General features: G+C 44.8%; 6 protein-coding genes across 10 annotated transcripts; 4 read left to right on the forward strand and 2 right to left on the reverse strand.

Annotated features, from left to right (window-relative positions):
- Window positions 1-441: 441 nt before the first annotated feature.
- On the forward strand, window positions 442-4,932 carry LOC125764069 (claspin-like). The gene is made up of 6 exons (XM_049427899.1): window positions 442-1,140; window positions 1,207-1,335; window positions 1,396-2,944; window positions 3,028-4,340; window positions 4,413-4,562; window positions 4,641-4,932. The coding sequence occupies exons 1-6, from the start codon at window positions 547-549 to the stop codon at window positions 4,755-4,757; spliced, it is 3,852 nt and encodes a 1,283-aa protein (XP_049283856.1). The 5' UTR covers window positions 442-546; the 3' UTR covers window positions 4,758-4,932.
- Window positions 4,933-5,074: 142 nt separating this feature from the next.
- LOC125764080 (single-stranded DNA-binding protein, mitochondrial) lies at window positions 5,075-5,916 on the forward strand. Its single transcript, XM_049427919.1, has 4 exons — window positions 5,075-5,185; window positions 5,255-5,333; window positions 5,429-5,537; window positions 5,619-5,916. Exons 1-4 carry the CDS (start codon window positions 5,171-5,173, stop codon window positions 5,830-5,832), a joined length of 417 nt encoding a protein of 138 aa, XP_049283876.1. The 5' UTR covers window positions 5,075-5,170; the 3' UTR covers window positions 5,833-5,916.
- Window positions 5,917-6,213: 297 nt separating this feature from the next.
- LOC125764073 (G2/mitotic-specific cyclin-B3) lies at window positions 6,214-9,420 on the reverse strand. The gene is made up of 4 exons (XM_049427902.1): window positions 8,911-9,420; window positions 8,597-8,801; window positions 7,139-8,524; window positions 6,214-7,075 (listed from the first exon to the last, which is right to left on the reverse strand). The coding sequence occupies exons 1-4, from the start codon at window positions 9,241-9,243 to the stop codon at window positions 6,765-6,767; spliced, it is 2,235 nt and encodes a 744-aa protein (XP_049283859.1). The 5' UTR covers window positions 9,244-9,420; the 3' UTR covers window positions 6,214-6,764.
- Window positions 9,421-10,384: 964 nt separating this feature from the next.
- LOC125764076 (5-aminolevulinate synthase, non-specific, mitochondrial) lies at window positions 10,385-19,404 on the forward strand. Of its 5 annotated transcripts, none has more exons than XM_049427909.1 (2): window positions 10,385-10,550; window positions 16,981-19,404. In XM_049427909.1, the coding sequence occupies exon 2, from the start codon at window positions 17,038-17,040 to the stop codon at window positions 18,775-18,777; it is 1,740 nt and encodes a 579-aa protein (XP_049283866.1). In that variant the 5' UTR covers window positions 10,385-10,550; window positions 16,981-17,037; the 3' UTR covers window positions 18,778-19,404. The 5 variants fall into 5 exon arrangements, with proteins under 5 accessions (XP_049283866.1, XP_049283865.1, XP_049283867.1 ...); XM_049427908.1 differs by lacking the exon at window positions 10,385-10,550 and adding an exon at window positions 12,671-13,076; XM_049427910.1 differs by lacking the exon at window positions 10,385-10,550 and adding an exon at window positions 12,671-12,867.
- Window positions 19,405-20,138: 734 nt separating this feature from the next.
- Window positions 20,139-21,352, forward strand: LOC125764079 (protein SEC13 homolog). The gene has a single exon (XM_049427918.1). It carries the CDS (start codon window positions 20,267-20,269, stop codon window positions 21,233-21,235), a length of 969 nt encoding a protein of 322 aa, XP_049283875.1. The 5' UTR covers window positions 20,139-20,266; the 3' UTR covers window positions 21,236-21,352.
- A 65-nt stretch (window positions 21,353-21,417) lies between these two features.
- LOC125764070 (helicase SKI2W) lies at window positions 21,418-25,761 on the reverse strand. The gene is made up of 5 exons (XM_049427900.1): window positions 25,512-25,761; window positions 23,116-25,437; window positions 22,269-23,031; window positions 22,022-22,200; window positions 21,418-21,944 (listed from the first exon to the last, which is right to left on the reverse strand). The coding sequence occupies exons 1-5, from the start codon at window positions 25,521-25,523 to the stop codon at window positions 21,582-21,584; spliced, it is 3,639 nt and encodes a 1,212-aa protein (XP_049283857.1). The 5' UTR covers window positions 25,524-25,761; the 3' UTR covers window positions 21,418-21,581.
- Window positions 25,762-26,317: the final 556 nt, after the last annotated feature.

Raw genomic sequence — 26,317 nt, forward strand, 5'->3', positions numbered from 1 at the left:
GCGCGTTGGGCCGTCACTACATGCTACGAAATTGTCGCGTTTCCGTGTCGCGGAAATTTTCCAAATTTGTAGAATTTTTTGTTTATTAATTTTTGGTTTTTTTATTTAAAGCATTATTTGAGTGAAAAAATACTTATGTCAACCAATTCGCATTTAAATAAATCAATTTCTAAATTTTGCTAAATTTCCCAAAAAAAAGGCTAAATTATAAGCTGCCATTACAGATAACGGTCATGCCGTCAAGTCGCGTTTCGAAAAGCGATTTTTCGCTGAAAATACAAGTATAGCGACTTTTCGCACATTTTTTTATATGGAGTTTCGCAATTGTTTTCTGAATCGCGTTCGCAAGCGAGACAGTTGCTAAACGTTTAGTGACGGGGTAAGTTGACATTTATTTACGCCCTGACATTTCTACCTACAAAGGCGGGAAAACAGGTTTTGTAAACACGATCAATTTTCTTTCTGCCAGTCGTTTCGCAAAAGTTTATATTATTGGTTGTGCAGTAAAAAGTTGGCATTTTCTGATAGAAAAATATTGCTCCTAAAATGGATTCCGATTCAGAACTGCATTTAACAGACACCCTTCGCTGCGATACCGATTCAGAAGATGATAATCAACTGAACAAGAGTGAATCAGATACCAAGAACATACCCGATGGAGAATCTGTAAGCCATGACACCGAAATTGTACAACAATGCAAGGAAGATGCAGCAGAAAAAGGAAACAAAGATTCATCGGATGAGCAGGATATGCCAAGCAATCGCGCAAACATTCGTAGGTCAAAATATTCAAATATAATCGACAGTGAATCGGACGAAGGAGAAATGGCAACAGAAATCAATACAAACAATGAAGCAACACATCCAAATGAGGCTCAGCTGGATCGTTTGAAATCTTTGCTCGATTCCGATTCAGATGAGCAAGACGACGGTGAACTGAAAAAGCAACCTAAAAAACAGGTGAAACGTAAGCCCAAACCAACGTCCAATAAAATGGGAGCACTTTCGGAATCAGATAACGAGGATTCTGATGAAACGAAACCTGTATTAAACGAGAAAGTCAAACGTAAGCCCAAAAAAGGTACCAAAACTGAAGAATCACCCAGCAAAGTTAGGACAGCTAAGGATATACTTGCCAGCGTATGTTGCATGCTTATCACACCGTCGTGAAAGGCCATTTCATAGCTTCATCTCTTTCCTTTGTAGCTTAATTTGTTTTTCGATGACGACGATGAGGAAGTGGCTCCTCGAACAAATTCTGGAAAATTTGCATCAGCTTCTTCCGAAGATGAATCCAACGAAGGTTTAGTAAGAAGCACGAGACCGACTCGTAAGGTAAAAAAGCGTTTTATATGTTATGCGCAGTATTTCTAAATATATTTGTTTCGATTGCAGATGACGACTAAAGAAGCGATGGAAGATAGGCAAATTATACAAAGTGAATCACAGAGGATGGCTCGAGAAAAGTACATCGATGTTCCGTATCATCGTACGAAGGTGTTTTCATTCGAAGAATTTCGTGCTAGGAAAACAATCTGTAAGCCTAACCCAATGCGCGATTGTACGGGAAGCCCTATGTCATCGAACATGTCGATAAGGATGACTACGGAACAGTTGGAAGAGTTTGCTAGAAAGCTTGAGGAGCGGGAGCTAGAATCACAAGCGTTTTTCAAATCTGAGAGTGAATCATCAGAAGCTGAACCTGAAACTGATGCGGCAACAGAAGAGAAACGCGATGATCAGCAGGAAATTGTTACAGCGGAATCACTTGATACGAAAGTTCGGGGAGAAATTGAGCAATCTTATGGGGATGCATGTACCGTTGAACCAGTGGACGATCAAAGCTCGTCTGGCATTATTCCGCCAGGAACTGATACAGCCAAGACACTCAGCGATGAACAAATGGATGCTATTGATGGTGCAGCAAAGGCATTCAGCAAAGACCAAACAGATCCTACTGACACATCCAAGACACTGAGCGAAGAACTCATGGATCCTGTTGATGATACAGTAAAGGCTTTGAACGAAGGACAAATGGATCCCATAGATGATATAGTAAATCGTACGTCTGACAATATGGAGCAGATGATAGCTTCTTTTCAAGAAGCAGAAAAGCAAATCCCTGCTCTACAAACTGAACGTATTGTGATTAATTACGACGCTTTTTTACCAGATTTGCGGAGTACTACAATTTCCGCTAAAAAAGCGGCCCTTTTGGCTAATGTTAACCTCCCACCATGTCCGAAACTTAGTGGCAATTCCGACATGGTGATTGATTTAGACAACGGTACAATTCAACCTAAAGCACCTTCCGGAGTTGATATTCTTTTTCAGCGGCTAGCAAAGTGTAGTGGAACCGTACGAAATGCGTCACCATCGTCAACTAATACCATCAGTATCTTAAGTACTGAAAATGGTTGCGTTAAGTTAGACACTGTTTCACTGTTCGCTAAGGAGGATCGTCCGTTGGTACATAAGGAACCCGTACCGGGAGCTGCATTTATGAAACTGAAACAAGTGTTGAAAGAAAAGATAGACGACAATCGTAGAGAGCTCATTCGGAAGCGGGAAGCTGAGTTTGCCAAAAATAATGATCTTGAAAAGGATGAGCAAAGCGATAGCATGGAGGAGGAGGACGAGGAATTGTTGGAAGATGAACCAGAGGATCAGATGGAAACGGATGAGGAAACAATGTCTTATGCTGCTGGCCAGCGTAAGCAATTATTGGACGATCAAGCGCTGGATGAGAACATGTCGGAATCAGAAGTAGGCGGCTCTAGTTCGGAAGATGAAGAAGACGAGGACAACGACGAAGAGCAGGACATCGATAAAGGTGGTAACAAGATGGGAAGAATTATTAAAGCATTTGAAGATTCGGATGATGATGTCGATGAAGAGCAATCAAACCGCATAGAAAGGCAGACACATCCTCCCTCTACGGATGGTACGTACATTTCATTAACAGGAGTTATGTTTATTCGTGTCTTTTTTGCAACGAATGTTGATTGAATTTTCTTTTCTATACAGACCACAATGTTTCCACCGGAAGATGCAATGAAGACGACGAGCAAAAGGAAGATAACCTTTCATTGCTTTGGAAAGATGATGCTGATCCGTCAAATCAACGTGAAGATGTCGAAGAGAACGATTTGTTGGCTCTCTGTTCGGGACAGTTTGCTACCCAACTGCCTACACAAAATCATCCTTCGCTTTCACAGGATACCAGTCCCAGCGGCGTTGATTTGAGCCAATCAAATGCCGAACCGCTTTACACACAGAACCAAGAACCATTCCGGGAATCGCAGCTAATGGAGCTCTGCTCTGGGCGGTTTGAAACACAAGCAGCTCAAGGCGTAACTCAGCCGACAAAAGATATTGCGGAGCTTCCATCGCACAGCAACGAGCAGCAAGACTCTGTACTAGATGATAGTGATATTTGTGTTGGTGGTCGTCTACGCCTCGACTCGTCTGATGATGAAGCGCAGCGTCCGGAAACCGAACCCACAAGCAAAAGCAAAAAACACAAAAGAAAACATTTAAACATATCCGATGATGAGGATGAAGTGGCTGATGGAAAACCAGCTGACGATCTTGATAACGCTGACGATCACCAATCCGACGAAGATGATGAGGCAGAGGAAGTCGAACGTTACGTGGATTACGATTCAGAAGAGAACGAGGTAGAAGTTAGGCTTACCAAGAAAGAGAAGGAACTGATGAGTGCCAAATTTGTCGAGAACGAAGCGGAGCTATCGGAGTCGGAATGGGGCAGCGCAGACGAGGACGAAAAGGATCTAGATCGGTACGACGTGGAGATGGGCGATGAAGAGCAATACGATCAGGAACAGTTACAGCAGGAGCTGGAGAAAATACACAACCGTCGAATGCTGGACCAGGACGATCGTGAGCTGGAACATTTGAAAGAGATTTTCCTCGAGGATGAAGAAAGAGATGGCGTCGGACGGGTGAGACAGTTCCGATGGAAAAATGTGGAGAAAACCTTTAGTTTGGATTACGATACAGCTGCTGCACAAGATGCTGACGGTGAGGCCAATGGGAGTGACGAGGAGACGGAATTAAACTGGCGAAAGATGCGACACGAGAGAAATTTGTTGCTGAAGGAAAACAACATCGATCTTAGCTCGGTTGATTTGACGGCAACCTCGCTACTGAATCCTGTGGACACAACATGTGTCACCGATGAGCAGGAAAACCTTCAGACGGGTAGTACCCCTTGTGGAAAAAAGAAAATTACAATTGTTAGGAAAAGCAACAACCCATCAACCATGGCGGTAAAGGAGGATAATCCTTTCTTGATCTCCAATTCCACCATTCTGCAGGTAATAGTCAATCAATACGCGATCGTTTTGGCTTCTCTACACATCATAATAATCTGCTGTTTTCTCATACAGGGCCATAAGGCATCGTTTCTCTCCCGTGATCAAGAAACGCTTAAAAAACTGGCGAGTTTAATTCCGGAATCTGAAGGCACCACTAGTACGGTGCTAACTGCGAAGGCACGGAATTTTGTTTTTGCTACGCTCAGCCCAGCGGTTGATAAGGTAAAAAGCAATGGAAAAGCAATGTGTTTTTAAAAGTTTAAATCATTCATCTTTTGTGCTTGTCTCGTTTCCTTTCAGTCCTCCAAACGGTCGCTTGATCCTGAAGATGTGGAGATTAATGCCAACACGAAGAAGAAGAAAACTTCGGATAAAGAGATTGGCTCCAAGAAAAAAATGCTAAATTCTTTGCTATAGGAAGAAGTAACAACGGCCTCTAAGTGATGGTGTGTACAGAAAGATTAAAGTGTTAAGGTTTAAATAATAAATACATACTTACTTATTAGGCGGTAGTAAAACTGCAGAATACGCTAATGTTTGAGCAGTTCAAGGCATTTTTTCATTCCGGTTCTTCTCAATTCAAAGCTAAGTTCGTCGATCTTCGAATGGGGTTTTCTCTCTCTGAAACGTATATCAAAACTAGAATTAATAAAAAAGATTGTAAAATTAAAGAATATTTTTTACAGCTCAGTTTGCATTTGTTCAGTTTGTACTCAAATTTCAAATTTCGCTATATCAAGGGTTAATTTTGATCGCGTCGCAGCTGCCGGCATTTTTGACAGCAGCTTTGTTTATGCTGTTACCGCAACACAAACGATCCGACTTCCAACATGATCTTGTCGAATGTAAGTAATGCTACAGCTATCTGCATTAAATTATCTAATTGTTGTGTATTTTACGCATTCATCTTGCAGCTGTTACAAACAAGCAAGTTGCTCGCACGATGGGGAATACATCGTGCCTACTGTACAGACCCCACTCGTATAGAGAAAAGTAAGTAATGCTTTGTTCATAAAGCGCACCTGCTTTACATACGTTGAAAACGTGAATGTAGATAATTAATTTATCATACTTTTTGCAATATTTAGCTGTAAACACTGTCACACTGCTAGGTCGCGTTGGTGCGGATCCACAGCGGCGCGGAAATGATGCACATCCGGTGGTTATGTTCTCCGTAGCAACACACTCCAACTACAAGTAATAGTTGAGCTAAGGCGTCAGGCTTTTTCTAGAATGTCCACAGTACTCATTTTACTAACATATTACACACCTTGGCAGATACGATTCTGGTGATTGGATGCAGAAAACGGATTGGCATCGGGTGGTGGTATTCAAGCCGGGACTACGGGATGCGGTGATGTCGTACTTAAAGAAAGGACAGCGTACGATGGTCACCGGGAAGATCACATATGGTGAAATTACCGACCAGGAAGGAAAGCAACGGGGCACTACCAGTATCATTGCCGATGATGTTATTTTTCTCCAGAACTAAGAGCGCCATGTTTAGCCATGTATTTGCATTTGTTTTGTATAGTTCCCAAGAACTGGCTTAAGAGTAAAGTTTTTTGAAAGTGTATACGAGTTCTGTTTCATGGTATAGCGTTGAATGAAAATATTGTGAGATAAAACCAGCATGGTATGATTACGTTCAGTTTGATTAACAAGGAGTAAGACATCCGAATGGCAGGACAATTGAACTCTATTCATCCTTGAAGAGGTTGATATTGCAATTCAAACCCGTACCAGGCACCCACCATTTCGATTATCTTTTTTGATCGCTACAGGAAAATGATACCCAACACTCTACCCCGTAAACTATTACTATCCACCAAATACCACCCACGAGGCGTTTATTTCATTCCATTTAGGCCGATTTCAATATTTAAAACGCATTTATTTGATAATACATTTCGCGCAGGGTTGCACATAATGAATAGTATTAAAACGGTTCTACTTTCCACATGACGAGAGAGCAATTGTCAGAGTTTGTGTTTGCTCAACTATCAGTCTCATTTGCAATCTTGTCGTACACGTAGTCTTAATCATTAATTATCAGAAATCAATACAAGCAATAAACAACAGAAAAAAATGAACGTGATCAGCAGCTAACGATAAAATGTGTAATAAATGAATGGGAAAAGAACTTAATGCTACAAAACGCTACCATAGCTTGGCACACGATAAAACGGCGAGAGTAGTTGCAATAGCTATTCGTAACAATTTGAATTTCTCCACCATCGAACTTTTGCCATGGTGCTAACAACGGGCACCTACTGTTTCTTGATCAGTCCATGAAATTTCTATATATTTTACGTTGTGCAGGAATTAACGTTACCTTCATGTGCTCTCCACGATCAGACACGCACGCAGGCAATAACTGTTGAGTCTGAATGTAAATGTCTGTCTGTTCGGTATGAAAATTACTCATTTGTTAACGGTAGTGCACGTAGCCTTGCTGATGGTTCCGGTGGTAGCAATCGGTACATTTTCTTTGGCTGCAGAGATCGGAATGGTCGTTGGCTTGCCGTTAGTGGCTATCGGTGCGGTAGGTACTTTAAACAATACGTTAGAGTTGGCAAACAATTGCTCCATACAAGTGATGACGGGACGCTTGGCAACTTCAAAGAAGAGCTCGTGTGAGTATTTCTTGTGCACGGTATCGAAGGGATATTGCCGCGAACTCATGCCATTGTTCAGCAAAACTATGGCGTCTTTAAACTGCTCAACCTTGTAGCCTGCAACAACAAAAAATGCACATACAATCCACAGTCCACAGCCTGAAAGTCAAACATACGTACATGAATAGTATTCGAGTGTTTCGTTCCATCCAGATTGATCCAACATCCTTCGGGCGATAAAGAGGGCGGCACAAGCGAGCATAGAGTCGCGCACCAGAACCGTGTTGTAATCCATCAGGCCCGTCTCGAGGATGTAACGGGCCAAAGTAAGCGTCATCATTGGGATACGATTGACGCGGGCGTACCGGCGCAGGAAACGGTACGATAGTGGATAGCCGAGATCATATTCGATGGTACGGAAAACAGTACGTTCCATCCTGAGCAGGTCCGCACGATCGTAAGCACCGTCGCAAAAGTACACAAAATCATCGACCGTCGGGGGCAAACGTTCGTCGTACTTGGAAGCTATGAGCATACCCGCAATCCCCACGAGCTGCAACACTTCGTGGCTGATCGTCACACGTGAGAGATAGGTGTCCAATATTTTGACGGCCAGATATAGCGTTTCGTGGTTTAGCTCGAATGTTTCCTGTATCTCAATCATCCAATCGACCAACAACGCTCGCATGCGCTTTGTCAAGTGTTTCTGCCGTCCCATGTAATCCGGTATGTCGTACGCGGGCTCTCGTTCTTGCAGGTAATCAAAGATGTCCTGTGCGTATTCTGAAACTTGATAGATATCGTTCCAGTAGCATAAATCATAATCCTCAATGCCAGCCGGTGGGTGTTTGCGCGGTACACCGATTTCGGCCGTAGCGGCACGGGTAAGAGCCACGTTTTCTGTGATCGACATTTTCCATGGTCCATTTTCTTCCTCTACGCGTGCTTTCGTTTTCTTATCGGGAACTGCCAGTGATGGGACTGTTGCTGCAATATTCGATGCAACATGTCCAGCTGTAGAAGCGTCGGAGCGTCCCGTTTTGCCTTTGGTCGTAGTTGTTGTGCCTGCAACTTCCAGATGCTCTACTGCTGTCATATACAACGAACTGTCTTCGAACTCGCTCGAACCACGACCACGCTTCAGCTTCACGTCGGACGCCCGGACAGGGGGACCGTTGTTAGTCGGTTGCGGTTTCTTGTTTTGTGCAACCTGACCACGCGCTTCTACACAGTCCGTTTCTGGACCGGAAGAGGTCAAAGCTGCGTCTTCGAAATTGTCAACCGCCGTTACGTACAGTGAGTTATCACTCGCTTCGAACTCGCTCGACGCCCGACCCCGTTTAGGCTTTAGATCGGAGCGTTTTGACAAAGCGTTACTCACTGTTAAGGATTGCTTTTGCCCTCCGTTTACGGGTTCTTGAGTGGTACTTTCCGCTTCAGCCACTGTAGTTGTCGATCGCGTTCGTAAAACATTTTTCCACGACGATCTATTATCCGTAACAGTTGCAATTGGCTTCGATTTGGCCAGCAATTCTTCCGCTTTACGGTTCTGCCCGTGCGAAACAGCTGAACAGACAGAGCGGTGCATTATTATTATCACATTCTTTTTATTATATAGAAATTGAAACTATTACTTACCCGGAACTCCCACACCGTTCAATGAAGAGCATTCCGACGACGACGGCACATTCTCCTTGTCCTTGATTATTGCAATTGGCTTTTCCTGTTGTGTTTCCTGATTTATGTTAACAGCTTGCTGTTTACGCATGGCAGCGCGCGTCATGATCCTGGGGACGCCATTGATCTTCGGCACTTTGTTTTTCTTGAAATGATGCTCATTTGGCTAGGAATCACACCGAGTACAACAATTTCATTAGATATCATACGGCTTTGCTATCACCTGAACTATTTTCTTCTCCTTCTAATACGGGACGGATTCATCATAAACTTACCTTCCATGTTGGTTTGGCGATGTATCCTGCAGCTGCTTTATTGGACAACATGGGCTTATTAAGGAAGTTGCTCACCTTACTTTTGATCACAGCCCCGATCGTTGAAGTCGTTCCTGTAGTTTCGGCATTGGTCAGATTACCAAGCGCAAATCTTTTGGCACCAATCTCCTGCTTGGCTAGGCTCATGTCCGCTTTGCGCTTGGTGCCTTTTTCCACCATTTCGTCGGGACAATTTTGGGAACTATGAGAACTTTTAGTGACGATGCGATTAGCGTTTCCGACACATGCTGTTTGTTTTAGGGCAACGGTGTTAAAATTATTGTTTGATGCCATCGTCGTCGCTCTCCGGAATATTCACGATGCGATGTGTGCGCGGGTAAATTGTGTGCGTCTCGGCCTGAGCCTGCAGTTCCAGATGGCCGTTATGAAAAGCTTGTTCAAAGGTGTTCGAAGACGCAGACGATATGCAGCATGCCAGGTAGGTACATCACAAAACATCACACGCAAGGATATTTGACAATTGGAAAATACTTGTCATAGGTCATTAGATGTGATCAAAGACTGTACAATCTGAAATCAATACTGTTCTGATAGGAGTTTAACCTTCAAGTAGGCAACCGGATACCCGGGTATTTTTTTCAACTTTGAACTGCAATAACTTTTGATTCATTGCTTGTATTGACCTGAAATTTTCAGTATCCTCCCAACTTTTTATTTCCGAATTTTGGTACAAAAATTGTAATTTTAAACAAACAGTAAGTATTTTATTTTGATTTATTTTAAACATTACCACGTAAGTTGGCAACCAGCATACCCGGGTATTCCATACATTTTGTATGGAGAATGACGTTTCTCTTCTTCTTCTTTACGGATTTAGAATTTCAAATGGATCGTTAGTATTATCGTATCTAAAGAAATATAATAAATGATAATATTTAATTATCATTATATTATTATTATTATATTATATTATAGTATAGTATAGTATATAGTATATAATTTATATAATATAATTAAAAAAACCATTAATTGTATGCGTCAAAACGTATGGAATACCCGGGTATGCCGGTTGCCAACTTACGTGGGTAAATTTGGTTGCCAACTCTACGGTTAAATAAAATTGCTTATAATAATAAGTCATATAATGCAGTATTTATGCCGTCTTCTTGGCAAACTATTCATTAAATTGATACCACAGATGCCCACAATTACAAAAAGGCGCAGGAACAGTTGAAAACTTTATCAGCTGCAATTTTGCACTGTGAAGAAATAAATAAACAAACAGCAGATAAATAGGGCTGCTGGTAAAATTGGAAATGTATATAAAAGAATATAAGCTTGAAAAGTCCCAGATCTGGAAAAATAATTCACGCAAAAAGCTATCCGAAATAATTTGTGATTTGGGTATGTTGTTGCCACCAGCACGGAAGTCTGTGGACTCTACATTATAAACTGAATACAAAAATCGGTCCTATCGTGCTGTCAACGTGATTGCAAATTTTGTTGTCTAGAAAAATTGCTCCGCGATTTGCTGGTGAAATCGAACGTGTTTTCGTCGTTACTGACCAACAAATTTGAAGCTGCAGCTGCATACAATTGGCCAACAGTGATAGCAAGTACATTTTGTAAGAGTTGTTAAGGTAAGTGGAGTTAACATCGGATTGTATCAACACTATATTGCTTTAGTAGCGCTTACCAAAAGATGAACATTTCTTAAGGAAGGGGCACGAATCGTTCCAGTTATGCTGTGCAATTATGCAATGGGTGGATACATAGCATATGCACATTTGTTGCTGACTTATGACAAACCTTTCGTTTGCTTTCATGCAAACAATTGATGTGGAATGAAAAAAGCAGTTATTCATGAAGTATGTGGAATACGTCTTTCTAGAAAACTAATGTGATATAAGATACTACCACACGACGGTTAACCCCGTCAACGTATCCCGCTGCATTGCATAATGTTTTGTTTGAACCAAAGCCAATTCAGTGTGGTGTAAATATAGCATCGTGCACTTTCGAATGGTCGAATGGATGAAAGTGGCTAATATCGTTCGGCGTAAACCCACTGCAATCTTTACCCCGTTTCGTGAACCAGCCGCCGAAGTTTTAAGATTGGCCTCATGGATGGCACGTGACAAGTTATGCTACCCATAGCAATGTTGTGAGGTGAGTCTGAACTGTTTATTATCGTCTCGCTGACCTCAACCAGCCGTCTGTCCTTCGAACCACAATTTAGGTTTGATGTCACGCTGTTGCTATCCAGTTTGAACCAGTTGCGTACGGGGTTCATAGATTAGCTGGCCTTGAATTGTGCTTACCTCCTTCAGCTTCGGGTGTCTTTCTATTAACGATGTTTACAATCGATTGTGCGATTAATTAATGATTCTGTTACATTTGTGTTAAAGCATTTCATGATAAATCTAAAGGTAGTTTCCTCATTTCGTTTGAAGGATTGATCATGATTAATTTCTTTACTAAGTGACGATCAACTCTCCTTTTTAGAGCCTCCGATAACAAATTACCACCTGTCATAAAATAGATATCAGTAAAGAAACGAGTCGCTAAAAAAAAGGACTGATGTAATCTATGTCACAATTGGTTGCGTGCAGTTTGCGACGAGTCACGATTAGCAGCCCGTCGATTGAGTCCGCAATCTTACACATGCATTTCAACGTTATCGGCTGTGACCGGATAATCTGGTCATATAAAATCAAAAATGGAAAGTTGAGATGTTTTTATGTTATTTTTTTCCACGCATACACGCACACTTCGTCAGCGTGGTAAAACATCGCTGAAGGGAATTATTGCTTTGCTCGAGGTCTAACCATGATGGAGAAGTATTTGCACTTACAGTGACTAGGCACAAAAACCAAGAGAGCAATTTGGTGGGAAAAGCTGAACTTTTTTTTAGATTAGACCACAAGTATGTCATCTTTCAAGAATATGTACGAAATAAAAAAAATGAATACCCATAAAAGCATATCAGCGCACGGCTACATGATATCTGGCGCTAGCGATTTGAGTGAACTTTATCAATGTGCCAAACGATGATGATTGTGGCACAACAAGTAGAAAAAAAAATCGCTCACACCACAACGCGATTCGTTCTTCTCCAATCCGCGAGCAGACACGCGTAGACGTTTGAATTAACCCTAGCACCACCACAACCAGCGGACTAGTGTTGGGCAATGGGATCTGGATCGGATTCTGGGACTCGATCCTTCCTCGGATCAATCCGGATTCAATCCCATATCTTGGATTGCCTGGATTCCGAGTCCCGATTGGGATCCAAAACAAGAGTCCGGATCCGGATCCTTCAAGATTCGGATCTTTCAGGATTGGGATCCTTTAGGATTGGGATTCTTCAGGATTCGGATCCTTCAGGGATTGGGATCCAAAACAAGAGTCGGTCTAGTAGTTGTACAATGGTTTTAATCTTCAAAGCATTTCTGATGCTGTTCATCTGTTCATCCTGTTCAAGCATTTTGACTGTGTTTGTTCGGAGGACACACAAAAAATCTGGCATAAGCTAGTTGCGATTACATTTTGTTTTAGATTTATTTTGTATGTATTTTATTTAAATATATTTTGCATTATATTTGCTAGCTTCCTTATCCCTTCTAGTTCTGTCTAATTCGCCTCATTACATTTTTGTACCTCGGATCGGATTCGGAGGATCGATCCCAAGGTGGATCCGGATCGGTCGGATCGAGTCCCAGTTGGGAGCGATTTTTCACATCGCTACAGCGGACAAGTGATCGCAACCCTAGTGGAAGGGGATTTGCGACAGTAGCATTGCTTCCAGTCACGACTGCTGGTCAAGTAGTCACGGACAGACAGTGTAAAGTGAACCTCCACCATTCACGGAAGTTTCGCTGCTGACAAGATTTCTTTTCTCAACGCGCGTACGATCTCCATAGCAACAGGTGCTGTTTGAACAGACACGACGAAAAAGTAGGTTGACGAAACGAAAGCTTTGGCCTCGAGCAATAATACGTTCCACACTCTGGGGGAACTGCTAACTCCACGATAAAGTGTGTGTTTGAGTTTGTGTGTGCAAGCTACATTAGTAGACTTATTTTTTGATAAATAACTTAGTTACGGAGTACAGTTCTGCACGCGGAGAATAACACAAGGACGCAATAATCCTTCAAAAGTCGACAGTAAGTATAGTGAAGCTCAATTCAAAATAAGTGGAACCCCAGTTCGTTGCCCGATAGGTATACCTAGGTTTTGGCAGTGACGTAATGCATTATGGTTAAGGATTAATGGTTGATCGTGTTGTGAAGAATTGTGTGAAAGGTAAACCTCGTCAATTAGCATCGAAAATTCGATAAGGGCTCTTCGATTACCCACCTATCATTTGCTAGGACCAGGATTTTGCCGAAACAAATCAACGACAACGACAGCATTAAGTTGTTTTAAGTTGAGGTAGCAGAGTGCGGTCCTATCTTTCAAATACCTATCTTTCAAATAACCTTTGCTGACTTTCTGTCAGACATTCTAGCCCCTACACAATAATCTGCTGGGTATGTTGCAAGAAATTGTGTGCCCAGTAATCCAGCGGTCAAAAGTGAAGCTGCTTTTGATCGTGGCAAACCCGTGGAGACGGGTTTTATTTCCTTGTTACATTTTTGTCGATCTCTTGCGTTGGACTTCCGTTAACACTTAGTTGCCAAGGAATCAGTTTCTTCCATATGAAGGTATCTGTTTGCTTTTGAAGAGAAAAAAATAAGAAACAGTACAGCCATACCTATATTTGCAATAGAAAAAGCTCCACATGTTCACAACAACATGTTCATTTAACTACAAATTCCTCTTTACGGTAACGAAGCAAAAACGTTTTCATTTGGTTTCCTGTTTGTCATTGCAATTCGAAGGGAAGAAACGACATTTGGCGATAAGAAACTCGTTTTATGTGGTTGAACAAAAAACCATAGTCATAAAACAAATTCCCACCATCACCACGTCTCGGTGGGGGTTGTTTTCGCTTCGACTAATCAGCTACTGTTCCGTACTACATATGAAGTATACTACTTTTATCTATTGCTACGAACTGTTAAGATTTGCTTGCTGTTCTTCGCACCTCCTTCCATTGACGACCTTCTCAAACTTAAACAAAAAAACAATTCGTATAATTAAATATCACGTTTCAAGTATATATCAATATTCCTTGGACTGAATGACTTGGCAAGTTGTGTATACCTATAGGCCACACTTGTGACTGTGCAGTTTTGCGATGTGTACTTTGTATTTGGTTTCATTTTATGACTAACTATTCACCATTCTATTTGGAGTTCATTCCGATAATGATAAGATTTTTTTTTATTGATAGTATCGTTACTACGTACAGATAGATACTATAGTAGAAAATTACAAAAAAAAAGATGGGGTCAATCTCCGTCCACATCATGCTGTTAGTGGATTTTGACGGAGGTTACTTCTTTTGGGGTTTACGTAGATTAAACAGGGCCTGTAGATGTTTTTATGGCATGTGATTTTATGTCCAAAAAAGCAACAACAAAGGAAAGTACAGTTTAAGCTAATAATTAAATTAGATTTAGGATTGAGGAGATTTAGATAAAGGAAACAAATACACTTTTTGTAACGACACGAGGCAAGAGAGGCGAAGCCTTAGCCGTTAGAAGTTGGTGACTTGAGTCACGAAATTCCATTGGTCTTTTTATGACCAAATTTATCCGAAATGTTATCAAGTTTTACATAAAGTAATTTGTTGCATTTCACAGGTTGAAATATATTTTCTTATTTAATTACTCACACAAACACAACAAAAAAACAATGAATTAATCCATTGTGGCTAAGGAAATGTTTGTTTAAAAACCACCATTTTCCATCCAGCCAATACTTAAGCGATGTTATTGTGGTTAGAAAATGAATTTGTTCAAGCGATATGGCATCCAAAGCATGCATGCTAGTAGTATCAACATTTTTTTCTATTCTAGCTAGCTGTTGTTGTTGTACAGGTTCTTAGTACAGGTGTTATTTTTTCCACCCCTAACCAACACCATTTTGTAGACGCTGCGTGCTTCCTTAACCAAACCAAACGGAAGAAACGATAGAAACACGCGCGATTATTTACGCGAACGTTGATGGAGTAACCCTCGAACCGATAAGAAATTACTTATCGACACGAAATCGTTCTACAAATTCTCATTTGCCATTCGAATTAATTGGTCGTTGCGTCCAGTGAGTGAGGACAAGCAAAAGGGAAAATTATTAAAATTCATCATCGTTGCCTCGTGTACCCTTTTTGTCCTTTGCGACCTTACTTGTGTTGTTGGCATTCGAATCTTCCAAAGGTGTGCAGTAGTATAATTTTCCTCGGTCAGTTGTCTGTCCGTTTTCACAAAGTTCACTTGTTCTCAAGTTCTATTCTGCCGATCACCATTCGTTTATTATCTACCGGGTGGTGATGATTCCGAAGGTGAGATTTTCCTGAAAACCACACGAGTGCATCACACAAGTGCATTGGAATTGGTGTGGCGCAATCTGTTTTGCACCGTTTGCAACAGCATAATCGCTCGTGTGTCAGTGTAGATTAAGAAGATCATTAAGGGGCACTAGCGGGAGTGCTGAAATCTGGAGCTTCGGGTGGTTTGCAGATTGGCGACAGCTGGTTCAGTATATAAAACGATCGCCACCTAGCGCGCCGGTTCACAGTTGAGGATCTGGTGCGGATCGAGGATCTATCGTAGTAGAGCTTCAGTACCCACCAAACAGCCTGGTTATATTGAAGTTGATCGGCTGCTGTTGTATGTGTGTTTGTGTCTGTCTCCCACTCTTGGCCCTAGTTCACACTCTCTAACGTTGTGAAGGCCCTGGGTTAGGCCCTCAGAGTGACCTGGTGTGTTTCTGCAGTGTTGCCGGTGGTGCTGGTGATTCTTTGTGGCACTCAGCTTATTGAATCAGTTGTACACGCGCCGAGGTGCCAAGACGTTTGGAAAGTTTTAAGCCCTCCAGAAGCGAACTTGGGTGAATGAAACGGGTTTTTGTTTTTGCGTATCTAGTGGAGATTCGTTTGATCGTGCAAGTGATATGGTTGGTCGCATAAAGAAAAGCTGTTATTAACAATTGCACATAAATATTTCGATAGTGAAGAGGCACGTAAATGTTGTTATCATTTGTGCAAATTTTACATACTAGTGTTGTAAATCTACGCACAGAAGATTCCGTCCATTACCTGTGATCCTCTGTCGAGATCCATCGGTGAAATAAGGATATAATTTCAAACGATCGCCCCAATATGATGCAGGTTTGTGTAATGCTGTTCTAACTGTCCCTACACTAATAATTAAAATAAATAATGCTGTTGTAACTATAAAGTAGATTAATCGATCTTAGAGCAAACAGGTAGGAAATTTGAGCTAAATTCATCTTTTAGAATCAATAAATGATCGTTCGTATTTACTGTATTCATTTATTAAACTGTACAAGAAATGCGGTAGATCAAAAATACGCTAGAATAATGGATGTTGGAGTTTTAGTAGATTGTTGATTTGTATGGCACTAGGAAACAGTATTGACGTGGCCAAATTGGAAATTAAAATAAATATCCAAAAACCATCCTTTCGCGGGCGCGTCTTTCGTCAGTTAGCTTAGTTCTTAAGTAAACAAAAATAGTAATTTTAGAAAAGATTTTTACTGTTATGTGCGTTAGAACTTATTGGCCTTAACCGCACGTTATTGGCCTTAACTTATCGTTTGTGGTTTCACTGGTAGATGACGTAAGTTAAGAGGGTGTTCTCTCTCTCTCCAGGGTGCGTGTCATGGACACTAAAGAATTAGCAATTCGAATGTTTTGTTTGGCAAATTGTGTGACCCGACCCGTTCGAAGTATACTTTGAATTGGTAAGATGGTGAAGAATTACAGCCCTGTACACACAGTGCTGTGGTCTTTACCATTCCCTTTTAAGGCAAACAGTTAAGCTCCATAGAGGTCATTCAGAATGTGACTTTCGATTTAAAATTTTATGTATTTTGTTTCTATTTTTATTCTTTTATTTTTGTTTTCCTAATTCGGTGTTTCTTCTCGTTATGTTCTTCCAGCTCTTCAATCTTACCACCTCCCAGTTCGTTGCACGCACGGTAAGCAGCATTAAGAAGATGCCTTGCCCGTTCCTGACCCGTCTCAGCACGAGCTACGTGCGCAATTATGCTCCGGCTCTGCTCAAAGCGTACGGTGCCCAGTGTCCGGTGGTGCAGCGCAGCATCTCATCACTGCAAGGTTCGCAGGCCGGTGCCGGCGTTACTGTTGGTACTGGAGCTTCCGCTGGAACGCAAGAAGTCGCATCGAAGAAGGAATCTACGGCCGAGGCACGTCGCAATTTAAGCTCGCTGCAGCAACCTAAACCACTGCAGTCGGAACCGGCTGGCAATAAGCAGGCCGGTGCGAAAAAGTGCCCCTTCTTGAATACTGCGGCCCCGCACGTAAAGGAGCTCGGTGCGGAAAGTGTGGAGATACCGACGGAGCGCAAGTTCCAGTACGAGGACTTCTTCCACGAGCAGATCCTGCGCAAGAAGCAGGATCACTCGTACCGCGTGTTCAAGAAGGTGAACCGTTTGGCGGCCGAAGGCCAGTTTCCGCGTGCGCTTGAGTACTCCTGGGGTGAACGACCGATCACGGTGTGGTGCTCGAACGATTACCTCGGCATGTCGTGCCATCCGGAGGTGAAACGGGCCGTCGCGGATGCGCTCGAAACGTACGGCACGGGTGCGGGCGGTACCCGTAACATCTCGGGCAACTCGATGAACCATGAAAACTTGGAGCGTCGTTTGGCCGCGTTGCATCAGAAGGAGAGTGCGCTGCTTTTCACCTCGTGCTTTGTGGCGAACGATTCGACGCTGTTTACGCTGGCGAAGGCACTCCCCGGTTGTCATATCTTCTCGGACGCTGGGAACCACGCCTCGATGATACAGGGCATTCGGAACAGTGGAGTTCCGAAGCACATTTTCCGGCATAACGATCCGGCGCATCTGCGTGAAATGTTGCAGCGCGTTGATCGATCGTTGCCGAAAATTGTCGCCTTCGAGACGGTCCACTCGATGACCGGGGCAGTCTGTCCGCTGGAGGAGCTGTGCGACATTGCGCACGAGTATGGTGCGCTCACGTTCGTGGACGAGGTGCACGCGGTCGGGTTGTACGGTGAGCACGGGGCAGGGATAGGGGAGCGAGAAGGTCAGCTGCATAACATGGACATTATTTCCGGCACGCTCGGAAAGGCGTTCGGTAATGTTGGCGGATACATTGCCGGGACGTCACTGCTGGTTGACATGATCCGGTCGTACGCGGCAGGGTTCATTTTTACCACTTCGCTTCCGCCTACCGTGCTGTGCGGTGCACTGAAAGCGGTAGACATTCTCGCATCGGAAGAGGGCCGTAAACTGCGCGCGCGTCACCAAGAGAACGTGCGCTATTTGCGGACGCGGCTGCAGGAGGAAGGGTTCCCGGTGGAGCATACGCCCAGCCACATCATTCCGGTGAAGATTGGTAACCCGCGCCAATGTACGGAGGTGTCGGATCAGATGATCCAGCGCTTTGGACATTATGTGCAAGCCATCAACTATCCGACGGTGGCGCGTGGTGAGGAGAAGCTGCGGCTGGCTCCGACGCCTCACCATACGCCCGCCATGATGGACGAGATGGTGCGCGATATGAAGGTGGTCTGGCAGGATCTGAAGATGCCGCTGGGCGGAAAACACTGCCCGGAGGAGTGTACTTTCTGCCGGAAGCCACTGCTGTTCGATCGTTTCGAGGCACGCACCAGCGCTACTGCGGCCAGCTGCGCCAGAGAGCTAAACTGTCAAATACCGAACTGCCCGCAGATCGCTGCCATGGCCAATTAAGACGACAACAGCAACAAACATAGCTCCCATCCTAGGAAAAGGGATGAGAGCCATTTTGGGTGCTTCGGTGTTGGGAACGCAGATCATCAGGGCAATTATACCTGTCGCAATGGCATATCGTGCGAAGCAAAAAGGCGCTTAACTTTCGGACGTAATCTCTATCCGGTTGCTATGCGGAGCGTGTTCCTGTCTCTCTCTGTCTATGTCCGTTAGATTTATAGTAGGTGCAAATTGAATGTGTTCACTGAATGTGTAACTGGTTAACTGTTGTTACATCCGCTGCAGCGCCGTGCAGGGCATTTGAGCTACACTTTCGTTTTTGTTTTTAAGCCGCTCTCTTGAAGCAAAAAAGCGGCCTTGTTGGCCTTCCTTCATTCCAGTCGTAGTTACCGCGTATGTTATTTGTTTTGTTTTTGTTTTATTTATTCCACTCGGCCAGCGCCAAGCGGTCGCCTGGTGGTTGTACGAGGCAATTTAGGCGAATCCTAATGAAATTTCTATTTGTTGAGCAGGTTTACGTCGATATGTCATTGACAATAAAATAATAGTTGAATCAAAAATATCTATTCCACAAAATGTATACTTATACCAAGCTGTCGTCTAATAAATGTGAATTCAAAAATGGGATACATTACTGTGTACGTTTCGCTTCTCTTTAGTGCCGTTCGAAATGTGCAATCATCGTTATCGATCTGGTACTGCGACTACCTGACGGTGGATCATTGATCGGCAGAAACTGTACTATCAGCTTAATCCATACGTAGAGGAGGTATGTTATTTTAGAGCTTCATTTGATCAGGCTAGCTGGAACGATCATGCTATGACCGAGATTTGACTACAAAAAGGGCCTATTTGACTACAACTTGGTATTCCAAATGATATGGACAGCAATGTTCAACGTCTTTTCTATGCAGCAAAAGCATGCCGAATGATCGAACAAGCCCCAAAAGAACCTAGCCATCAATGATCTTTAGTGGATACGTTTTTTTCGATAGAGAGATAACATTTTGTACCTAAAGTATGCTAACAAAATGAATAATACGCTATAAATTTAGTATTAGAAAGTTACTCCAAAATCAAACCATCGTTTATTTGACTTCCACGCGACTGTGCATAACCGTGCAAGCATTAGCTTGCAGTCACTGCAAATTAAAATAAACTGACAGCATACCGCAGCGCACGGTCTTTTTTTAAATCCATTTTATCGCTTTAGTATAATGTATTTTTTATTGAACAGGACGATATCAGCTTTTTATGATCAATAAGTTTGACCTTTTTTCGTATGAAATCGTATGAAGTATTGTTGTAAAAAGGTGTTTAAAAAGCTGTCACGTGTAATGTCCATTACAACGCGTCTTCGTGCACCGTTGTCAACAGTGCTGTGTTTTGTTCCACGTCAAATACCAGCGAAAAGAATCCAAAATACGGTCGGCAGCGGCTGCGGGAAAAACTTGATTTTGCATTTATTTAGTACATTTTCTCTTCAAACATGGTATCCGTGCTAAACACGATCGATACCGGCCACGAGGACATGATCCACTGTGCCGATGTGGACTATTACGGCCTGCGGTTGGCCACTTGTTCGTCCGACAATTCGGTGAAGATTTTCGACATCAAGAATGGTGCTCAGACGCTAGCGGCCGATCTGAAAGGCCACGGTGGTCCGGTGTGGCAGGTGGCCTGGGGCCATCCGCGGTATGGTAACGTGCTAGCATCCTGTTCCTACGATCGTAAGGTGATCGTGTGGAAGGAGGCTGGTCCGGGCGATTGGACCAAATGGTACGAGTACAGCAATCATGACTCGTCCGTCAACTCGGTTGCTTGGGCACCGGCCGAGTATGGCCTGGTGTTGGCCTGTGGTAGTTCCGATGGATCGATTTCCGTTCTTACCGCGAACGTGGAGGCTGGCACGTGGGATTGCAAGAAAATTCCGAACGCTCATACAATCGGTTGCAACACAGTGAGCTGGTGTCCGGCGACCGTCCCCGAACCGGCGTTCGATCAGCGTCCGAGCAAAACGAACCTCGCCGTCAAGCGACTGGTCTCGGGTGGGTGTGACAACGCGGTAAAGATATGGAAGGAGGACGGCGATCGTTGGGAGGAGGAAAAGCGGCTCGAGCTGCACTCGGACTGGGTGCGCGATGTAGCGTGGGCACCGAGCGTCGGTATGCCGCGACATCAGATCGCTAGCTGCTCACAGGATCGACGAGTCGTGATCTGGACGAGTGACGATCTAGTCAACTGGCAACCGGCCGTGTTGCACAACTTCGACGACGTCGTCTGGAACGTGAGCTGGTCATTGACCGGCAACATTTTGGGTGTTTCAGGCGGAGACAATAAGGTCAGCCTGTGGAAGGAAACGAGCGAAGGACAATGGATTTGCATTAGCGAAGATACGAACAGCGCGTCTTCCGGGGCGGCACAAAACAACTTCATACCGGAACAGCGGACACTGTGAAGTGAAGCGGCGCTTTGCGAACGTTCACACGCGTATAGAAGATATTTTTTGGCTGGCCTGTATTCCATTGTAACTAATGTAATCAATAAAGTGTATTTTTAAAATGTTAATCCCTTATTCGCGAAATAATAGGAGTGTTCTCTTTCTTTCCAATTCAGTCATGTAGTTTGTGGTCCGCAGTGTGTGTGGCATGAAAATATTGCACCTGCTTTTATTTAACAATTTCACTGCTCCTTTGGCTTGACAACACAAATCTTCTTGCTCAGTTCCGGGTTTCCTTGATTTATATTTACCCGCAGCTGAATAGTCTGAAAACGGTGCCAGTACTCTGCAAGTCAAGCGACTGCTACACATCCCCAATAACGATCGGTGTGCTCGAGGTGTATAAACTGGCCGCAAACACGATGTCACGCTTGATCGCATTCGATGCTTCCTCCATCTTGCTTTGCAGCACCGGATCACCGATGATCCGTGCCGCATCCTTCACGTTGCAGAGCGTTTCATTCAGCTGCTGGATGCAACGGACAATGATACCCTCCTTGATGTCCGTTAGCGTCATAATTTCAGCGAACGGTTTATTTCGGGCCCACTCGTAAACTACCTCGGTAAGCCCGAAGTTCAGTTCCTCCTTTTTCGACACGTCGGTAACACCGTACTGTCGCTCGACTAGCCGGATAACGTTCTCCACCTCACGGAACTGTGCCTCGGCCTGTTGCAATGCAGCGGGAAGGTGTTGATAGGTGTTTATTAAAAAGAACCAGGCACAGACACAGACAAATAAATTACCTTCAGCAGTGTTTCGGTGAGTTTTGGCTTAACGTCCGTTTTGGCTTGAAACACGAGACTGGAAAGCAGGGCAGCAATTTCGGCTGGCTGCAGATCGGTCAGTATGTTACGCATCACCAGCTCCGTAATCATCAGCTCGTTCTGTCCCATCTCGCAGGCAACCCGTCCCTTCATGGCCACTGAAACGGAAAACACTCGCATCATCGCGTCAACACTTTACAACGATCCACCACTCCATTCTAGCTACCTTGCTGCATGTCGTCAATGTACTTCAGTTCCTGGAGCACTTGCAACTTTCGGCAGTAGTCCGGATACAGTGACATACTTTCATACGACGCCTGGTACTTGAGCTCGTCCAGCTTTCGCTCCAGCTGCTTGCGATCGAACACGAGCGCAAATTCGTGCTCGAAATCTGCGATGTTTGTGTACGGCAGCCACTGATTCAACCGTTCCTGGGCCACTTTCAGCTGCTCCGTCAGCTCCAGATTGCTCAGATCGCGCTGGAAACGTACGCACTCTAACGTGCCCGTCGCGGAACCGGTTTGTACCAGCGTCGCATTTAGCTCGGCCAAAGTAGCCACTGCCTCGACGGTGCTCTGGGACGGTGGCGCATCACGAAAGCGCGGAATCTGACGGTTTTCCCAGCTGCGGATGATATTGTTCGCGTCACACTTGATCGTATGCTTGGTGACTTCGATCACGTTGGCAGGTGCAAGCGTAAGCACGCAGTGTCCACCAACGCCTTCCGGTAGGAACGTTTGGTACGGAAGCGCTAGCGAGAGCATCCTATGCCAAAGCGTTCCTCTGTCGAGGCCGGCTTCCGGCGGGCCGGAACCGGATGTTTTCACCTGATGGTCCAGCACCAGCACGACCAGTTTCATGTCACAGTGGGATTGTAGCGAGACGCACAACAGTATGCCCAGCTTGTTGTAATGATGCTTATCCGTCACCACCACAACACGGCCCACCTTTAGGTCGTTTATTGCCTTCGGTTGGCACAGTTGTTTGGGCTAAAAATGTTGAAACGAAAGCAACCCTTCTTATTAATAAAAACGATAGAAAACGAATCACTCCTCCCCCAGCAGTTCACTTACCAGCAGTTCGTTCCACAGCTCAATGTAACTGTTGGCCGTTTCGTAGAACTCACACAAAGGCTTCAGATTGTCGCTCAGCTTGCTTAGCGCGGACACCTTCTCCTGCACTTTGTTCAGCTCGAGCTTACTTTGGGGCATCTGTAGCCTTTTGCCAAACTCGCGGAAGCTGTGCAGCATCATGTTCTCCACCGAAACCAACTCGACGCGCAACAGGTACAGCATCATGGCGTACGTGAGCCGGAACTGTGATTCCAGCCGTATCGGTTTGCCGAGGATCATCGTCTTAAGCTCCGCATCCGTGGGCAAGTTTTGCTTGCAAATGATAATTACCGTGCCGGTTTTGTCGAGTCCACGCCGTCCGGCACGGCCGGCCATTTGTGTGTACTCCGAAGGTTGCAGAGGCCGCACCGATTGCCCGTCGAACTTGCGCGTACTGTCGAATATGACCGTTCTGGCGGGCATATTCACACCCATCGCAAACGTTTCCGTGGCAAAAAGAATCTTTACCAGCCCGCGGGCAAACAGCATCTCCACAATCTCCTTCAGAATGGGCAGAATGCCACTGTGGTGGATACCGATGCCTCGCTCGAGGCAGCTCTGCATCTGCACCACCTGCGGTAGTGCACGATCGGGTGGAATTAGCCGCTGCACGCACTGCTGGAAGAAGGATGTGACTGCGTACTTCTCGCGAGCCGTCGTAAGATCGCAAGACATGAGTGCCTCCGCATTGTTGTCACATCGATTGCGTGACAGTGTGAATGCCACCACCGGAAGCTTCTCCTTCTTCTGCAGATGATCGATCAAACCGACCCAGAGCGTCTGTTCCTGCCGCTGGCTGTATGGACCGGTTCGGCGAGTCGCATTTTTAGCTTGCCTCGCTTCACAGCTTTCCTTCGCCCGCTGGTAACCTGCCTGCAGGAACTGGCTTTGCTCGTTCACAATCAGGAACGAATCGTCCTTCGATTTACCACCGAACCCGGTGTACAGATAGTGCTCGAGCGGAACCGGTCGTTTCGCAGTACTTACGACCCACACGCGCTTCTTCTTCGTCTTGCCTACCCAATTCGCAAACTCGATCGTGTTGGGCACGGTAGCGCTTAACATCACGATGCACACGTGATCGGGAAGCAGAATTAGTACCTCCTCCCACACGTGCCCCCGATCGGAATCGGTAATGTAGTGTACCTCATCGAAGATGACATACTCGAGATCACGCGTAATGTCGCTGCCACAGTACAGCATGGAGCGTAGAATCTCCGTCGTCATGATAAGGCAGGAAGCGGTCGGATCGATCTGTATGTCACCGGTAATGAGACCCACATCCTGGAAGGTAGTACGGAAGTCACGGTACTTCTGATTGGACAGTGCCTTGATCGGAGAGGTGTAGATCGTTTTTGTCATGTGTTTCTTCGACAGTGCAATCGCATACTCGGCCACGACCGTTTTGCCAGCGGATGTGTGTGCCGCCACGAACACGTGGTTGTGCTCCTCGAGTTTTAAGATCGCTTGCTTCTGGAAGATATCCAGCTCGAACGGAAATCGGTGCGCCATCACGGGGATTTTGACGTAAAAATCATCCACCGGTTTGGAAATATCGATCATTTCGGCCCATTCGGCCGACTGGACTGCGTTGCTACTGACGTTAGAAATTTTCAACACCTGTCCCTCGGCATTCGCCCTGTCTACGGCGAGCAAACTTTCCTCGTCGATATCCTTCGGCAGCTCCCTTTGCAGGGGTGATGCTGCTGTGGCCACATTCTTTGGCTGTTTCTCCGAAAACAGATCAAAATCTTCTTCACTACCAATGGCCGACAGGAGATCGATCACACCTCCGTTATCGATACTTTCCGTTCGGTCACCGTCGCCATTGCTTTTTTCAAACTCTACGCCAGTGGCAAACCCGGGAGGACACGATTTTAAATTTACGTCAAACATCGGACTAGGCACTATGTTTGCGAGGATGGTTTCCGGCTCATCGAATCCACCGGGCCAAAATGGAAAGTACGAGGCAGATCCTCGGGCCGAATCGAGCAATTCGGTCGGTTCGCGCTGGAGCGACATGGAGTTTTTAGCAGTCGAGCCCGCATTTTGTACCGCTGTTTCGACAAAATCTAATACCTTTCCCGTCTCCGGGCATCGTTCCGGTACGATGCGCGTAATGATTGGTGCGTGGGGAATGTCGTATAGCTGGTCTGTGGAGGGATGGCGTGGTTCAAAGTAGGGCTTCGGCTCGTGTATCGGGATTTCCGGTTCAAGAATGTACGCTCGCAGCAGATCTTCTGTATCCTTCACGATCGGAGGCGGTTCATTCAACCAGGCCGGCTAGAACAATCGGTAGCGTATTTAAGTAACATTGCGAAGCATAACTTGAAACAGCATGAACGGTACAAAGTTACATCGAAACTCATCTTGAGGAATACGTGTGTTTCTTTTCGGCTTATACTATACTTTAACCGGTCTGAATATGTTTCTAGACACTGAGAGAACCGACTGGGAATAGCCACATACGTAGGTATGTTTGTTTCTGCAGTGTTGTGATGCGGCCTACTTGATGTTTTGTCAACATATTGCGCAAGGCTGATCGTTTATAGTTTGTGGTTGACTACCCCATATGTACGATGCTTCGGGGGTAGATACTAGTGATGGGTAAATTCGATAAAAAAACGGAATCGCTTCCGAATGACTTCATAAATTTTGGAAGCGGCTCCGGAAAGTAGGTGCAATACTCCGAATTCGAAATTGTCCGGAGCCGTCCGGAGCCGTGAGTCGGCAGCCGGAGCCGTCGGAATCGTCCAGAGCCGCTAGTCGGCAGCCGGAGCCGTCCCCGGTGTGTAAACACTGTGTAAACAGATTAGTGATTATTTCGTGCGAGTAAAAGTTCCTAGTTCTTGATAATTTTGAGCCGAATAAGCGCCATATGCGGGAGGTGTTGCTGTTTTTGTTTCGAGCGAAGAAAACGGCCGCGGAAGCGCATCGAGAGCTTTCGAGTGTTTACGGCGATGCTGCTCTAAGCGAAACAAGGTGTCGGGATTGGTTTCGACGCTTTCGAAGCGGTGATTTCGCCGTGGAGGATGCTCAACGTGAAGGAAGGCGCAAAACATTCGCCGACGAAGAATTGACGGCTTTACTGGAGGAAAATCACTGCCAAACGCAAGAAGAGCTCGCAGCCGTGCTTGGTGTAACTCGACAGGCCATATCATCA

This window comes from Anopheles funestus, chromosome 2RL (assembly GCF_943734845.2).
Source record: "Anopheles funestus chromosome 2RL, idAnoFuneDA-416_04, whole genome shotgun sequence".
NCBI classification, from domain to species: domain Eukaryota; kingdom Metazoa; phylum Arthropoda; class Insecta; order Diptera; family Culicidae; genus Anopheles; species Anopheles funestus.

What these genes read in the sequence shown, in the direction of transcription:
- LOC125764069 (XM_049427899.1), top strand. Translation starts at nt 547, where the DNA reads ATGGATTCCGATTCAGAACTGCATTTAACAGACACCCTTCGCTGCGAT. An exon ending in CCAATTCCACCATTCTGCAG is followed by an intron (nt 4,341 to 4,412) that starts GTAATAGTCAAT and finishes TTTCTCATACAG; the next exon opens with GGCCATAAGGCATCGTTTCT. An exon ending in TCAGCCCAGCGGTTGATAAG is followed by an intron (nt 4,563 to 4,640) that starts GTAAAAAGCAAT and finishes GTTTCCTTTCAG; the next exon opens with TCCTCCAAACGGTCGCTTGA.
- LOC125764080 (XM_049427919.1), top strand. An exon ending in CCCCACTCGTATAGAGAAAA is followed by an intron (nt 5,334 to 5,428) that starts GTAAGTAATGCT and finishes TGCAATATTTAG; the next exon opens with CTGTAAACACTGTCACACTG. An exon ending in GCAACACACTCCAACTACAA is followed by an intron (nt 5,538 to 5,618) that starts GTAATAGTTGAG and finishes ACACCTTGGCAG; the next exon opens with ATACGATTCTGGTGATTGGA.
- LOC125764079 (XM_049427918.1), top strand. Translation starts at nt 20,267, where the DNA reads ATGGTATCCGTGCTAAACACGATCGATACCGGCCACGAGGACATGATC.
- LOC125764073 (XM_049427902.1), bottom strand. Translation starts at nt 9,243, where the DNA reads ATGGCATCAAACAATAATTTTAACACCGTTGCCCTAAAACAAACAGCA. An exon ending in GAACGGTGTGGGAGTTCCGG is followed by an intron (nt 8,525 to 8,596) that starts GTAAGTAATAGT and finishes CTGTCTGTTCAG; the next exon opens with CTGTTTCGCACGGGCAGAAC. An exon ending in AACACTCGAATACTATTCAT is followed by an intron (nt 7,076 to 7,138) that starts GTACGTATGTTT and finishes TTGTTGTTGCAG; the next exon opens with GCTACAAGGTTGAGCAGTTT.
- LOC125764070 (XM_049427900.1), bottom strand. An exon ending in CATTGACGACATGCAGCAAG is followed by an intron (nt 22,201 to 22,268) that starts GTAGCTAGAATG and finishes TTTCCGTTTCAG; the next exon opens with TGGCCATGAAGGGACGGGTT. An exon ending in TCACCGAAACACTGCTGAAG is followed by an intron (nt 21,945 to 22,021) that starts GTAATTTATTTG and finishes GCATTGCAACAG; the next exon opens with GCCGAGGCACAGTTCCGTGA.